The sequence below is a fragment of the Piliocolobus tephrosceles genome, chromosome 1 (genome assembly GCF_002776525.5).
Source record: "Piliocolobus tephrosceles isolate RC106 chromosome 1, ASM277652v3, whole genome shotgun sequence".
NCBI lineage: Eukaryota > Metazoa > Chordata > Mammalia > Primates > Cercopithecidae > Piliocolobus > Piliocolobus tephrosceles.
The window spans coordinates 129,397,328-129,414,236 of NC_045434.1; the positions used below are offsets into that span (position 1 = coordinate 129,397,328).

Consider the following 16,909-nt stretch of genomic DNA (forward strand, 5'->3'; position numbering starts at 1 on the left):
TGAGTTAGGGTCTCGCTCTGTGGCCTAGGCTGGAGTGCAGTGGCACAACCATAGCTCACTGCAGCCTCAACCTCCCAGGCTCAAGTGATCCTTCCACCTCAGCCTCCTGAGTAACTGGGACTTACAGGCATGCCCCAGCATGCCTGGCTAATTTAAAATTTTGTTTTGTAGAGGTGAAGTCTTACTATGCTGTACAGACTGGTCTTGAACTCCTGGGCTCAAGTGATCCTCCCACCTTGGCTTCCCAAAGTGCTAGAATTACAGATCTGAGCCACCGTACCTGGCCAGGAGATACTTTGAATAAGATGGGTTGAGATTACCTAAAGAGGTGACAAGAGAAAAGGGCTTAGGAGTGAACTCTAGAGAGTACCGGCACTTAAAATGAGCCCAAAAAAGAAGTCAGAAGTGGTAGAAATACACAGAAACTGGTGTAGCAGAGTTTCAGAAGGATAGAGGTGATCAGTACTGTTACATGCAACGTAGAGGTACGCTGAAAAGCATCCACTGGATTTAGGAAGTAAGATGGCATTGTTAATCTTAGCAAGAAAAGTTTAAGTATAGTGCTGGAGACAAATCAGAATGGAGTTGATAGAAGAATGAATGACAGATGAGAAAATGGAGATGACTAGTGTAAGCTATTCTTTGAAAGAGTTTAGATTAACAAGGAAGGAGGTAATAGCTAGAACACATGAGCTAAGGGTAGGAAGGTAATGGAGATCGGAAGACTTGAGCATGTTTATAGCTGTTGGGGTGCAAACTGTTGAGAGAAAAATACAAGTGTTTATGAGATAACTGAAACAATGTGGCTTAGGAGCAGATGGCTGGACATAGTATCAAGGACATAAGGAAGGTCCTAGAGAGGAAGAACTAATGGGTATCAAGGTAAGGAAACATGTTGAGAAATTTGTAGCAGGAATGGGAACTTACAATTGAGAGGAATCAAACCCACTGGCCTCGGATTTCTAGGTGAAGGAGAGATGATGTCTTAATAATGAGGAGGTAGAAATGGGCATTGAGTAAAAGGGCTTAAGGAAACTGGTAAAGGTTTGGAATACTGAGGGGAAAGGAAAGAGGTGGTGGAAGGCCATGGAAGCATGAGTCAGCAGTACTGAGCACTCGGGGCTTGGAGACCACAACTGTAGTGGTAACAGTCTGTATTTTTTTATCCAGCAATACTCAGCTCCCTGTGTGTAGAAGTAGAGAAGGTAGATTGTAGTTATTTTTCCAAGGCTGGCATTTTACTGGGTAGATACTGCTGAAGGAAATACAGGGTGCAGATAGTTCAACTGGTCAATCCATGATCCAGGTTGGATGGTAAAGAAGGGGAGTTAGAAGGGGATGCCTAGGTAGGTCAAAATGAAGGAATCACAGGACTGGAGAAGTCAGAAGTAGAAAAGCAGATTGCTAGGAGAGAGAGGATGAGAGATTTTGGTCAGAAAATGGGATATTGGAGTTTAAAGTATCAAATACAGAATAGTTCCAGATGTTCAGAGATCCGGCATGGGATTAGGTACTAAAATGGATCAGAACTAAAGGTCACTAGAATTTAGAAACTGAGAACCATGAGAGTAGATGCAATGACTTGCTGCTTGATTGAAAAATAATAATAATAATAAAAGACCATGAGACTAGCCTGGTATAGGGTTTATCTGCATGAACATTCAATTTTCCCAGGATCATAGCAGGAGGTGGGTAGAGAAAAAGATTATGAGAAGGTGCCAGAGTCTTCAGTGAATGTCAGGAAATTACCAGGAAGTCAGCGTATGACAGAGAAAAGGACAGTATGTTATCTGCATCAAAGGAAAATGTGCTTTTGTTGAAAAGTACAGAAAAAGCCACTACTACAATACTATGCTAAGCCCCTACCTGTACTCCCCAGCCAACAGCTGCCTTCCGGACCCTGTGGTATAAAAGGTGTGAGAATGAGCATCTCCCACCAGAAATCAGACAGGTTTAGTTAAGGCAGTGAGGCAGGACAAGCATCCTGTGAAGAGACTGAGGATGTAGCTGAGTGGTTCTAAAATCTCAGTAGAAGGAACATTGCAAGTAGAAAGAGCCAGCAGTAAGGATGCACAGAGCAGTCTAGAAGTACAGGTGAGACCAGCTAGGAGATGAAATGAGGAGAAGTCTTCTGTTCTGTGCTGGAGAAGTACTGGTAAGCGTGGTATGGTTGGGATTCGCTGGCCTCAGCCATCCTTACTTTGGTACAAGTTATTTTGGTACAGAACTACTGGAATGTCCCAAAGGCTGTAGTACAGGAACATTCCTGAAAGGACAAAAGCTGCCATGAATTTTGAGAAATTGTATGGTAGCAGGTACAGCCTGGGTCTGAGCAAGACTGCTGGATGGTGTGTGGGTAGATAGTGAAGGCCCAGATTTGAGAACAGATTGGACCTCAGATATCCAGAGCAGCACTGTAGAATCTAGTTGCACATAATGTTTTTAAAAGGGTATGTTAGGCTGGGCACAGTAGCTCACGCCTGTAGGCCTAGGCCTTTGGGAGGCCAAGGTGGGCAGATCACTTAAGCCCAGGAGTTCAAGACCAACCTGGGCTACATGGCAAACCCCATCTCTATAAAAAAATTAAAAATAAAAATAAAATTTAAAAAAAATAGTGGGCATGGTGGCATGTACCTGTAGTCCCAGCTACTCAGGAGACTGAGGAAGATGGATTGCTTGAGCCTGGGGAAGTCAAGGCTGCAGTGAGCCATCATCATGCCACTACACTCCAGCCTGAGTGACAGAGTGAGACCTTGTCGCCAAAAAAAAAAAAAAAAAAAAAACAAGGCTACCTTACTCTGGAAGAAACACATGTAGCATTGGCTGAATAAAGAAATGAAGCTTCATGATTAAGGACATTTGGAATCAGAGTGCAATAAACTTTTTGTCTTATAGCTATAACAAGAATGCATGGCTTTGAAAATCACTGCAGCAGTATATATATTTAGCATCTGGTCGCTGAATAGCAGTCTCTTGTGACTGAGGATGATTTTCCATGGTTCCTTTTTGTATTCTGAAATGACTAATGGAACCATCTGGGATCAGCAGATTTTAACTCCCTGAAGGCTGGAAAAGACTTACTTGGCTTTATAATTCCCCACAAAGTCAGGCCCAGCGCCTTGCACTTAAGTGTTTATTGAATAAAAGAGTGACTTGTGTGGAAGTTATTCATTCTGCTTTAGCTGTTTTTGTCATTCATTCCCTTTTAACTCCTATATGGTAGTTTGTTGTGACTTTAACTTTCTTATGCTTTTTTTGTGGAGCTGCTTAATAATTATTTGACATAGGTATTATGCTGTTTTATGGCTCATCCAGTGTCACACAGCTAGTAAGTGGCAGAGCCAAAGCTCAAAATCAATTTCAGTGGATTCTGAAGGTCAGGTGCTTTGCGGTACACTAGAATTAGTACCAGTATAAGAGGCATGGGGTGATCCTGTTTCCTGAGCATAAAGCTTTATTTAGCCCTGTGGTCCTACCTGCTCATGCAGGGATGCTTCTCTTTCTCATCTGACATGAGAACCCAGATGACTTGAGAGATCAACAGTGTTTCCTCAACGCTGCCCTGCCCAGCATTCCTGCAGCCCACTCTCTACAGGCAGACAGTGTCAGTGGAACATTGTTCCTGGAGTATTCTTCATTTTAGTTGCTTTACCCTTGCTTCATATATTTGTATGTCTCACATTTTAGATTGCTCTCAAATATCCCTGAAGCACTTTAAAAAAAAAAATTGTGGTAAAATATACATAAAATTCATTTTAAACTTTTTTAAAACTATGATTCTGAATTAATTTAGAATACTTCTGAGTATAACATGCTATGTAAAATACGATTTTGCTGTTGGCTTCTGTATTAGTTTTTCACTGCTATATAACAAATTCCTATAAACTTAGCAGTTTAAAACAGCATGCCTTTGTTATCTCACAGTTTCTATGGATCAGGAGTCCAGCCACAGTTTAATTGGGTCCTCTGCTCAGGGTCTCATTGGGCTACAGGCCAGTTGTTGACTGGGCCTTTAGTCTTTATCAGAAGCTTAACTGGGAAAGATCCACTTCCAGGTTTCCGCTGTTGGCAGAATTTCCTCCAAGCTGTAGGACTGAGGTCCCCATTTTCTTGCTGGCTGTCAGCCAGGGATCACATTTAGCTTCTAGGATCTGCCTGTAGTTGGTCCCTTGCCATGTAGTTCTGTCCATGAGCCTTCTCGTAACATGGCAGCTTAGTTCTTTAAAGCCAGCAAGGGAGAGTTTCTGACTCTCAGGGAAGACCTGGACCCCCTTTAAAAATCTACCTGATTAAGTTAGGGCCACCCAGGATGGTTTCCTTTCTGAATAACTCAAAATCAACTGATTTGATTTGACCTTAATTACTTCTGTAGAAACCCCTTCACTTTTGTCATATAATCTAATCATGGGAGTGACATCTTGGCATATTCTGTTGGTTGAAAGCAAGTCTCGTAGGTCCCACTTAAACTCAAAGGGAGTGATTACACTCCCCTTGGTGAGAATATGGAGTCTGAATACGGGGCAGGGGGCGTCTTAGAGTCTGTGTGCTACGGTTTCCTTTTTTATCCATTTCATAGGGTTTTTTATCAGCAATTGGACACCCTTTCCCCAAAATGATTTTTAATCATGGAAGGAAAAAGAGAACTTGGAATTACCTTGAATTTGAAGAAGAAGAAGATAAACAATTAGCAGACTCAATGGCTTCTCTGGCATATCTAGTATTTGTACAGGGCATCCGTATTGATCAGCTTCCAATGGTCTTAAGGTAAGAGTTCGTGTTTGGTTTATTCATGTATTCTAAAAGGAATTTCATAAAATTCTCATCTATTTAATGTCCAATATATGCATATTAACACACTAATACATTTTAAATAAGTAATAAAGGCTATTTTTAATAAGAATGTTCCCAGCTATAATCTGTTAAAGATAGCAGTAGACAAGTAATGAAAGTGGGGGGTGTTGAAATAGGTGTAAGGGAATGGTGGGGACAAGAATCAGAAGATGATAAACTGGGCTTGGTTTTGAAGCTTTTGAGACCACCCTGGAACTAGCCAGGTACCCAGGGGTATCATCATCTTTTCACTGGATTACTGCTGTAATCCTAAGTGGATATTTGTATATCCACTTTGACTCCCTTTTAATTTAACACATTCTCAACATACCAGAAAGTGAAGCCTTAAAAGAAGTCCCTTACTGAAAACCCTCCAGTGGCTTTGTATTGCTTTAAGAATAAAGTCTTAATGCCTTTGCATAACTTCTGAGACAAACTTATGCTTGGTCTGTTCCCTGCTTGATTGACCTGATTGATCTCCTACCACCTTTCTTGTTTGCTACGCTCCAGTGACACAGACCTTCTTTTGTTTCTTGTTTAAATGTTATGAGTTTTCCAGCTATTTGGTCTTTGTATATGCTTAAAATTATCTTTATCCTTAAATGTCACTTTCTGAGCAAAGCCTTCACTCACCACCCAATTTAGGTTGAATCCTTCCATTATAATTACCTTGACCTGTCTTCTTTTCCCACAATGTTCATTAAAGTTATTTTTAAAATATATAATTTTATAATGTAATACCTTCTGGACTTTGAGTTCTGTGATAATAAGGATTGTATTTTTGTCTCTAGGCATTGGGTGTTTGTGTGAGTTTGTATATTTATATATGAATATACCTAGGAGTATATTTGTATGTAAATGTTGCAATAATGGCTATCATTTGCATGTTCACCATGTATGAAACATTATGCTAATAACTTTATATGCATTATCTCATCCTTATAATAAGCCTGTGAAATAGAGCATTCTTTCATTTTACAGATGAAAATAACAGGCTTAGACAAGTTAATATACCACCGAAGATCTAACTACTTTGTGGCGTAGGTGGGATTCAGGCAGCTCTGTCTGACCCCAGAGCCTGTACTCTTTAAGCATCACAGTCTATCACCAAAATAACTGATACAGCATATGTGTATTAATTTGCTAGGGCTGCTGTAAAAAAGTGCTACCAACTGGATGGTTAAAATAACAGAAATAGTTTGTCCCAGTTCTGGAGGCTCCTTCTGAGGGTTGTGAAGGAGAATCTTCTCCATGCCTCTCTCCTGGCTTCTGGTGATTTGCTCACAATCTTTGATGGTCTTTGGCTTGTAGATGCATTACCCTGTTCTCTGCCTTCATGTTCATGTGCTCTTCTCCCTGTGTGCTTGTCTCTGTCTCCAAATTTTCCTTTTTTATAAGGACAACAGTCATACTGGATTAGGGCCCACCCTAATAATCTCACTTTAAATTGATTACCTCCATAAAAACCCCTATCTCCAAATAAGGTCAAATTCTGAGGTGCTAGAGGTATGGACTCTAACATATCTTTTTTGGGGGAGATACAATCCAACTCGTAACAGTATGTATGTGCATACATATCTCTGTGTGTGTGTGTATTATATATATTTTTTTGTTTCTATTGTAGCCCATTGTACCTTTTGCAGTTTAATATGGGGCATATTGAAGTCTTTTTGCAAAGGTAAGATGATTTAGGTGGTATCTCAAAATGAAATAGTGTTAAAATAGTCCTTGTTAAGATCAGCAGAGACTGCCTTCTCTTTGCTAGGCTCTAATTAATTAATTGGTTATTTTATAAAACAGTTTGGCAGATAATTCACGAGAGAGACAGAAATGAGTCAAAGAGGTTTTACACCAAAGTCTCTTTTATTTTAAACCTAAGACAGTATTAAGATTTTGTCTTAAGGGCTTTTCCAGTCATCTCTTTCTAAGGTTTCTTCTCCTATTCCAAAAGTTGGTAATTAAAACACCCCTACTCTACTGCATCCTCCTCCATCTTAAGGAAGGGCAGTCAGTAAAAGATGTTCATCCATATTTTTCCTTCATGGACACAGTCTGTGAATTGCATCAAAAGGAAGGAGGTGTCTTAACTTCCACGTTTTATAATTGAGATTATTGACAGTGATATCATTTAATTACAACTTTTCTCATTTGAGGTGCTAAGCAGCAGGACTTTCTATTTAAAAAAAAAAAAAAAAAAAAGCCAGGCATGGTGGCTCACGCTTATAATCCCAGCACCTTGGGAGACCAAGGCAAGAGGATTGCTTTACCCCAGGAGTTTGAGGCCAGTCTCTCTCTCTACAAAAAATCTGAAAAATTAGCCAGGCGTGGTGGTGCATGCTTGTTGTCCCAGCTACTTGGGAGGCTGAGGTGAAAGAATCGCCTGTACCGGGGAGGTCTAGGCTGCAGTGAGCAGAGATCACACCACTGCAGTCCAGCCTGGGCAACAGAGTAAGACCCTGTCTCAGAAGAAAAAAAAAAAGGAAATTACAGAGTAACAAGTATACATAATTTCTAGACAGATATTAAAGAATTTTGCAAAACTGTATGCTTTGTTTTCTTTCACTATAACATGTAACATGTTTAAATTATCCCCTGAGATAAGTTAGGGCTTTGCAATTATCCTCCTGGAACACTAGTGACAGTTTATCAATCCCATCTCTTACCAGGTGAAGGAAGATTTGTAACATGGCAATGTGCAAATCTTCAGCATACAAGGCAGGAATTTCCAAGGGTCTCCTGGCACAAGTAGTTACTAACTCTGTAAATTTGCTGTATTTTGAATGTGTTAATGATTTTATATTCATTACATTTAGTTTCTGTTATTCATACAGTGATAGTATGTATTGTTTTGAATCTAAGTCCTATATTCTTGAGATTTCCAAACTGCATAGTCATTGAATCTTTTTTTGAATAAAAAGAATGGAAAGATTTTACAGAACAATCAACTGGAATATATAGCATTGGTTATATCAGGTATAGTTAGTTTCTTAGTGCTTGCTGTTGAAGATCTGTTGTTTTGAAGTTAGGAAATAATCCCTGAATAGATTTATTTTGGTCAGATTTAGCGGTCTTAGCCAAACCAAAAGACAGATCAAAGATGGATCAAAACTTTTGATCAAGTTCTTCAACAGAATTTCTCCTTAATGATATGCATTTTAAAAGTGTTAAAATTCCAATTTTTGCTGTATTTTTCATAAGATGAAGTATCATTCTAAAATAGTTTACAAATTCATGATAAATTGTAATATTATTTTTCAGAACAGAAGAGTCTGTTATCTCCAAAGGATTGGTAAGATGTTTGTTCCCATTATAACTTAAATACATAGTCTTGTCAACAAATAACAGCTGTTGACTTCACTATATATGTATCTGCATATATTTTAATCTATAGGAGCTGCTGGAGAATAGTTTATTGAGAATAGAAGACAATAGTCTACTTTACCAGTACTTAGAAATCAAGAGTTTTCTTACTGTACCTCAGGTAAATAAAATATGTATTCTAATATTGAAAATAGCCCTTTGCCTGTTCTGAACTTAAAGTAAGGTCTTTTCTGATTCCTTTCCCACTCTGCAACCTTTGAAAACTCTGGTGTAATGCTGTCCAGTAGAACTTTAACAATATGAAAGCCACTAACCAAACTGAACACTTGAAATATGACTAAGGAACTAAGTTGTTTTGTGTATGTGTGTGTGTGTTTGAGACGGAGTCTCGCTCTGTCGCCCAGGCTGGAGTGCGGTGGTGCTGTCTTGGCTCACTGCAAGCTCCACCTCCGGGGTTCACACCATTCTCCTGCCTCAGCCTCCCGAGTAGCTGGGACTACAGGCGCCCGCCACCTCGCCCGGCTAATATTTTTGTGTTTATAGTAGAGACGGGGTTTCACCGTGTTAGCCGGGATGGTCTCGATCTCCTGACCTCATGATCCACCCGCCTCCCAAAGTGCTGGGATTACAGGCGTGAGCCACTGCACCCAGCCGGAACTGAGTTTTAAATTTAAATTTTAATTTGTTTAAACATGAATGGCTATTAGAGGCCACCATTATAGATAGCACAGCGTCCAGTAGAAAAGCATAACTTTCTTCTTTTAATACTTTATTTCTGTAGGGATCTTGGAAAATGAAGCTCCTTTATGTTTCTCATAACTCAGGTTCTCAGAACTCCATCCAAGGCATCCACTGACTCATTACCATAAAGACTAATATACATTTTGTTTTTCCCTCCTATGGTTTATTTTGCCCAGTACTCTTTGTTATGATATCCAAGGACATCCTTAGATTTCAGTGTGGGAACTGGTTTTCCTAATATTTAAATAGAAAAACATGGTTTTTGTTAACATATTGTTTGTTTTTAATTAATAAATTATATTTCTGTAGGTTTGATTTCATTTTCTTCCCACTGTAGACATAATTGAAAATTATCATTTGCTTTTAAAAGTACGCTTTGTGACACTCTACTCAGTATCACTTAAAAAATCAATTGTAGTTAGCTTTCTGGAATGGAAGGCTTAGGGAAAAATTAATTTACTTCACTTTTAAATCTGCTGCCCTCGCTTCTCTGAATTTTTAGTAACCTATTGATGTATTGTAGTTGTTTGTTTGCAGTCAGTATAATCTGTTTACATCTGAATTTTACATTTTTTTATTTCCAGGGCTTAGTGAAAGTAATGACACTTTGCCCCATTGAGACACTGGTATGTAAATGTTTGGAGACTAAAGAATAATGAGTTACAATGAGAAAATTTGACAAATAATTTAATCTTCTCTTTAAAATTTTTAATTTGTAGAATTTTTATATATTTAGGAGGTACAAGTGTGGATTTATTACATGCATGAAATGGATAGTGATGAAGTCTGGGCAATCTTTATTCATTTGATATAATAATATTGTTTATTCCATTTTAGAGGAAAAAGAGTTTAGCTATGCTTCAGCTGTATATTAACAAGTTGGATTCACAAGGCAAATATACGTTATTTAGGTATGTATCAAGCATGGCTAATTGCTAAGTGTGTGGTTGATTAAAAATTATGTTAATGCCATGTAATTGTTTTAGGGCGTAGTGTGTCGGTATGTTTTACATGTAATTCAACTCTGGTTGGAAGCCATATTATACATTCTCAGTGATGGCTAGAGAAAGGGTTAATCAAATATTTCAGATACATACTATATATGTCTATATTTTGTATGAATAATAGTATATATTGCAGTTCAATCAATTGGAATACTCTAAATTTAAAATAGACTTAAAAATAATTAAACTGAGATGGGTGATGCTCCTGCTGGAACTTTATGTATGTCACTAATCTCCATTACTCACAGTTGAAATTGATGGCTTTGGAATTACAACTTTGATAGGCTATGCACTATGTTAATAGTAAGAGCTTACTAATAGTGCTCTTTGAGGTGGATAAGAGTCTAGCAACTCTCTAAAGATTGGTAAACTTTCTGATTTTCTGTGAAGAGCCAAATGGTAAATATAGGTTTTATGGGCTATACAGTCTCTGTTGCAACTGCTCAATGTTGACTTTGTATTGGGGATGGATGTGTTCCAGTAAAACTTTACTGATAAAATTGGGCAGCAGGCTGGATTTGCTAAAATGTCTTACTTGGGATTGGCCAGTATTAGCACTGTTCTTTTTGTGGGGGTGCAGCAGTGTGATCATGGCTCAGTGCAGCCTTGACCCTTGACCTTCCAGCTTCAGGTGATCCTCCCACCTCAGCCTCCCAGGTAGCTGGGACTACAGGTGCATGCCATCATGCCCAACTAATTTTTTTGTGGAGACAGGGTTTTTCCATGTTACCCAGGCTGGTCTCAAACTCCTGGGCTCCAGCGATTCACACCTACCTCAGCCTCTCAAAGTGTTGAGATGACACGCGTGAGCCACCATGCCCAGCCAACACTCCAACACTCTTGATCCTGTCTTTTCTTGTTCTATTGAGAGTAAGAGCAAGTTTATGAAATCTCAATTCTTAGGTATTATACTAGCTTTCCTATTCTATTCTATCTGTAGCTCTACCAGTAAATCCCCTTTTTTTCTGAAGCTAGTCATACCTAGTTTTTTTTTTTTTTTTTTTTTTTTGCAATTAAGCTACTCTAGCACTAGACTACTTTCACAGGAAATAATTTGGGGATTTTTTAGACTATTATGTTAGTGCCCTTTCTTGCCATGTTAAATTATTGTAACTATGTGCATAAAAATATTCAAATTTGGTTTGATAGAAATGGCTTGTTGGAAGATCCAGTTATAAATAAGAATTTATGGGCCAGTTATAAATAAGAATTATGGTGCAGTGGCTCATGCCTGTAATCCCAGGACTTTGGGAGGCTGAGGCGGGCGGATCACGAGGTCAGGAGTTCGAGACAAGCCTGGCCAACATGGTGAAACCCCGTTCTACTAAAAATATAAAAATTAGCCGGACATGGTGACTGGCACCTGTAATCTCAGCTACTCGGGAGGCTGAGGCAGGAGAATCACTTGAACTGGGAGGCGGGGGTTATAGTGAGCTGAAATCGTGCCATTGCACTCCAGCCTGGGCAACAGGGTGAGACTCTGTCTGAAAAAAATAAAAATAAAAAAATAAGAAGTTACCATTTAGTGAGAGTAATAACTATTACAGGTGACTTTGTAATTGGTTGATCACCTTGCTAATTACCATTACTGTGGGGTTTTTATTCCTAGAAGTAACACATGGCCTCTTTGAATTTGTAAGACTTTTATCACCATTTAATTCTAATGCTGTCCAGGATAATTTCACATGTATTGTAATTTTGCTTTTAAGGTGCTTATTGAATACAAGTAATCACTCAGGTGTGGAGGCTTTTATTATTCAAAATATCAAAAATCAAATTGACATGTCATTAAAGGTAAGAACATAGCCAAAGTGTCAATTGCCAATTTATTTTGTAGGGTATATTTATTCATACGTAGATACATGAACGTGAGTTATTGCTCTATCTCTAGTATTACTATTACTTAAATACTATTAAGGCATATTTTTTCCCCTATTTCTATGTTTTAAAAACTGAATTTGGAAATTTTGTTAACTGTAAGTTTAAATTGTATTCTTTGAGCATTTTTTTTTTTTTTTTTTTTTTTTTGAGACAGGGTTTCACTCCTGTCACCCAGGTTGGGTGCAGTGGCATGATCTCGGCTCACTGCAACCTCCACCTCCTGGGCTCAAGCAGTCCTCCCAAATCAGCCTCCCGAGTAATTGGGACTGCAGGTGCCCACCACTGCACCTGGCTGAAGTTTGACTTTGTAGAGATGGAGTTTCACCGTGTTGCCCAGGCTTGTCTTGAACTCCTGAGCTCAAGTGATCCACCTGCCTTGGCCTCCCAAAGTGCTGGGATTACAGGTGTGAGTCATCACTCTGGGCCTCTTTGAGCTGATATTGTGGCTTATTTTTGTTTTGTTATATGCTTCTGAAACATGAATGGAAACTTAAGTCTCTTATGTTTGTGAGTACTCAGTGATTCTAAATGGGAAACAGAGTGACCCGTGTTCTCAAACTGGCAGGGTTTGTTCCTGGTGTCTGGAAAGTGAATGAAAGTATGCAAATTAAAGTTAAAAAAATATATTTTAAATGTGCAAGTCTTTATTTTTGTAGTGTCAAGGTATTAGAAAAACATGAATTATCAAGCTATTATTTAAAGCCTTTCTCAATTTTTCATTTGTTTTTCAGAGAACACATAACAACAAATGGTTTACAGGACCACAGTTGGTGTCCCTTCTTGATTTGGTACTTTTTCTTCCAGAGGGTGCGGAAGCAGATTTACTGCAAAACTCAGATAGGTGAGGTGACCATTACTGAAGTTCACATAGTGAATTCAGAATAAAATGGGAAACATCTGCTTAGGGAACCTAAAGTAATAAAATGTATTTTCCTGTGATTTTATGATTTATGGCTAATTCATTAAGTTGCATAAAGCTTTTTCATATATAAGTGATTTGATAATGTGTAGAAACAAAAGCTCCTCTTTCTAGGTGAATGACCAACACCAGGATATGATAGCTTTTATGTACCCAGCATTCCACAGAAATTTGCAACGACAGCATTTGTGACTTTAAACTAAAAATCTGTGTATGTAATTTATATGTTTAGATTTTGTTGTTTTATTGTTTTCCAGGTCATTTTATAATTTCAGTTTCAGTATACTGGAATGGATATTGAGAAATGGTTAAAAGCATTTAAAAAGGAATCTTAAAATTCAGAAAGCAAGAGATGATGCTCTCAAATACTAAAGATAATGCTTTTTTAAAACAAGGATCATAATTTTCACAATTCTATGATTTGAACTTCAATGGAAAACAAGAGTGATAAGTTATTACTACTCAAAAAGATATTAATGGAAATAGTTTCTATTGGCGAACCTAATTACAAAAATATGCCCAAAGTTTTAGCTTATTAATTGAGATTTCTGTTGACTATATATAAAACCATACTGTAAGTAACATATATTTTCAATTAACAGGATTATGGCTTCATTAAATTTATTGAGGTATTTGGTTATCAAAGATAATGAAAATGACAATCAAGTAAGTGGAGTATTTGAAAACAAACTGTGAGTATATTCAAAAAGCATAAAGCATGTTTCAGATATTCAGTACCTAAAGCCAATATTTAACATCTTACCAAGCTATAAAGGCCAGGAAGAGTTCCAACAATTATTCTGAAACCTGAAGTTAATTCCCAGGAGCATTTACCACCCCACATCCAGCTGTCCTTTCTTTTCCATTTCCTATTGTATGTCTGTTTTCTTGCTGAAAGCACTTCGTTCTGTTGGGTAGATAAGTTGCAGGTCCTAAGTCAACTAACCGTGTGGAGTTCAATGTACATATGGGTGTCTTGTTCAGTTTCTTCCACCTCTAGCTCATGAGCTATATAAAATCATCTGATATTTTAATATTGCCTCATCAGACATGACAAATTGAGGCATTTTCAGCACTAAAACAGAATTTAATAGCCCTTTTTAAATAATGTTTAGGAAGTTGGATTTTTTAAAAATAGCACATCATTAGAAGTATTCAATAAATAGAAAACTATTTGAGGGAGATTTGTCATACAGTAAAATTATATTTGCTTTTTATCTTCTCTTTCTACCCTGTTCTGATAATTGCTTTCCCTATATGTGTCACCTCTATTAGCTAGAACTGCCTGAATCATGTGTTGTTAATTGGGTTTTTTTTTTTTAGTAATTGATTTTTATATGAAGATGTCAAAGAAAAAAATTTTTTTTAATTAGGTAAATTGTGATTTGGGATGAAAGTTTATGGGAAAAGTAGCAGTCTCCTTCCTTCCTGACAGATCTACAGTAGATTCAGTGATTTGACCCCCTGTTCATCCCTCTTCAGCTGAAAATAGCTATTTGCCATCACTGACTAGTGCTTACTCTGTGTCAGGTGCTATATTTTTTTTTTTTTTTTTAACATTTTGTTGTGAAAATTTTCAAATGTACAGCAAAGTTGAAAGAATTTTATAGTGGTCACTGGTTTACCCACCACCTAGAGTCTATGATTCTACTGTACTGACTTCATCATGTATCTATCACTCCACCCTCTATCACTCCATCCGTCTATCTTATTTTTTGATGTGTTTCAAAGTAAACTGCAGACATCAGCATACTTTCTCCTAAATATTTCAGCATGTATTTCATTAAATTGATTAAGTATTTGTCTGTAGTTTTTCTTTGAGGTAAAATTTACGTAATGAAATGTTCAAATTTTAAGTGTATATTCACTGAATTTCAACTAATGCATAGATCTATATTACTAAAACCCATATCAATATAGAACATTTCCAGCATCACAAGAGGTTCCTCATGCCCCTTTCCAGTTAATTCTGACTCCATTGCTGCACTCACCCCTGTCAGGGACAACCACTATTCTGCCCAAGTGCTACATATCATTTATTCTTCAGAGAGGGTCTCGTTCTCTTGCCCAGGCTGGATTACAGTAGTACAATCATGGCTCACTGCAGCTTTGACCTGGGCTCAAGAGATCCTCCCACCTCGGTCTCCCAAAGTGCTGGGGTAACTTCCAGGCATGAGCCACCATGGACAGCCAAGAAAAGGACTCTTTATTTTTTACTTTTCATAGATAACGTAGGTGAAAAAAGATCATTAACTTGCACAAGGGCAAACATCTGGAAAGTGGTAGAAATAACTATGACCCCAGGCAGTGGCCAGAACTTTCTAAATCACAAACTAAATCCTGATTCCTGAAGGAGCTTATGATAAAAATTGAAAAGCTACAATATAAAATTCAGCATCAGTAGAGGCCCTGAGACTTCAGGAAGGTGGCCTTAGGGTAGGGTATAAGTTTTTATTTTTTTAGTAATCAAGGAAGGCTATACATAAATTATCCAACTTGCCTGACAAAAACAAAAGGAATCTTGTTGATTAGGATTGATAGATGTGTTAGATACGGAACACAGAGTAATACAAAGGCAACAGATTGGTCTTTGCCTAGAGAGGGAAGACTTGAGAGCGGTTTAGCATTGTGCAGTGTCTGCTATACTATCCATAGATGATTCCTCACTTTTGTTTGGCATGTACATTTTCTGTTAAGGAAAAGGATACAGCCAGCCTGTAGATCTGCTTTTTTTTTTTTCTCAGAGACAGTGTCTCACTGTATTGCCCAGGCTGGAGTACAGTGGCACAGTCACGGCTCACTGCAGCCTCAAACTCCCCAGCTTAAACAATCCTCCCACGTCAGCCTCCCAAAGTGCTGGGATTACAGGCATTTCTTTTTTTTCTTTTTTGAGATGGAGTCTCACTCTGTTGCCCAGGCTGGAGTGCAGTGGCACAATCTCTGCTCACTGCAATGTCCACCTCCTGGGTTCAAACGATTCTCCTGCCTCAGCCTCCCGAGTAGGTGGGACTACAGCCAGGCACCACCACACCAGCTGATTTTTGTATTTTTTACTAGAGATTGGGTTTCATCATGTTGCCCAGGCTGGTCTCAAACTTTTGACCTCAAGTTATTCTCCCTTCTCAGCTTCCCAAAGTGCTGGCATTACAGGTGTGCGCCACCACGCCCAGCCAACAGGCATCTCTTATTTAATGGTTTTTAACAATTTTTCTAAGTGATCAAATATTCCAAATTATTGCTTTATAAGTTACCATAAGAATTATACCAGGGAACTTAGCAAAAACCCAGTCCAAGCTGGCAACCTGGCATCTTTTAGGCTCTTAAGAGCCTGTCTATCTTGGAAACATTTCTCCTGAGTGCAATGACAATAGGTCGTGTGTATAATTGAGAGGCAAATATGTCTACTATGGTTAATAAAAAATGAATGACAGTTTCTGAGTTTTTGGAAGATTTGGTCAAAGAAAAAACAAAATGGGCTGGGCGTGGTGGCTCACGCCTGTAATCCCAGCACTTTGAGAGGCTGAGGTGGGCAGATCACAAGGTCAGGAGATCGAGACCATCCTGGCTAACACGGGGAAACCCTTTCTCTACTAAAAATACAAAAAACTCAGCCGGGAGGCTAAAGCAGGAGAATGGCATGAACTGGGAGGTGGAGCTTGCAGTGAACCGAGATCGCGCCACCCCACTCACCCAAGGCAACAGAGCAAGACTCCATCTCAAAAAAAAAAGAAAAAACAAAATGATGGTCTGGTGATGCTGAAATATGGGGCATTTTATTCAAAAGGACTCCTACCAGTACCTATTTTTGAGCACTTAAGTGTGCTAAGAGGTTAATTAGGTGAAAAGCAGACACACAGAAATATGAACAGGAAGATTTCAGAGAATCACATTCAAATACAAAGACAACAAAGTGATTCATAATTGAATAATAATCCATTTATTTTCTTGCTATTTTGGGTTACTGTCAACTGACTTACTCTCTTCAGAAGCCATCCCTCCTCACCCTACTATTTCATGCCTCTTGTATCTCCTTTCTCAAGTTTCAGGCACCTTCTCTTACTCTTGAATTTCACATAACTTTTCTTGAATATTATAGTACAAACATGCTCCCATCTTTACTAGTAAAACCACCTTAGTTTTTATACTAAATATTATCTATTTGGTGAGTATCTTTAAATAATTATTAGTTGTTTTGAATTACAATAATTTATTC

At 38.2% G+C, this 16,909-nt stretch overlaps 1 protein-coding gene across 4 annotated transcripts in view; it reads left to right on the plus strand.

Moving 5' to 3' along the window:
• GLMN (glomulin, FKBP associated protein) overlaps positions 1-16,909 on the plus strand; it is a 59,874-nt gene that overhangs the window by 28,947 nt on the left and 14,018 nt on the right. For 3 of the 4 annotated variants that reach the window (XM_023231003.2, XM_023231005.2, XM_023231004.2), the window contains 9 exons: positions 4,577-4,764; positions 6,455-6,508; positions 8,089-8,119; positions 8,222-8,311; positions 9,477-9,518; positions 9,730-9,803; positions 11,606-11,690; positions 12,509-12,618; positions 13,299-13,362. In XM_023231003.2, coding sequence (XP_023086771.2) covers positions 4,577-4,764; positions 6,455-6,508; positions 8,089-8,119; positions 8,222-8,311; positions 9,477-9,518; positions 9,730-9,803; positions 11,606-11,690; positions 12,509-12,618; positions 13,299-13,362 — 738 coding nt within the window. Of the gene's footprint in view, positions 1-4,576; positions 4,765-6,454; positions 6,509-8,088; positions 8,120-8,221; positions 8,312-9,476; positions 9,519-9,729; positions 9,804-11,605; positions 11,691-12,508; positions 12,619-13,298; positions 13,389-16,909 lie in introns of all 4 variants that reach the window. The other variant, XR_002735420.2, reaches the window with a different exon arrangement.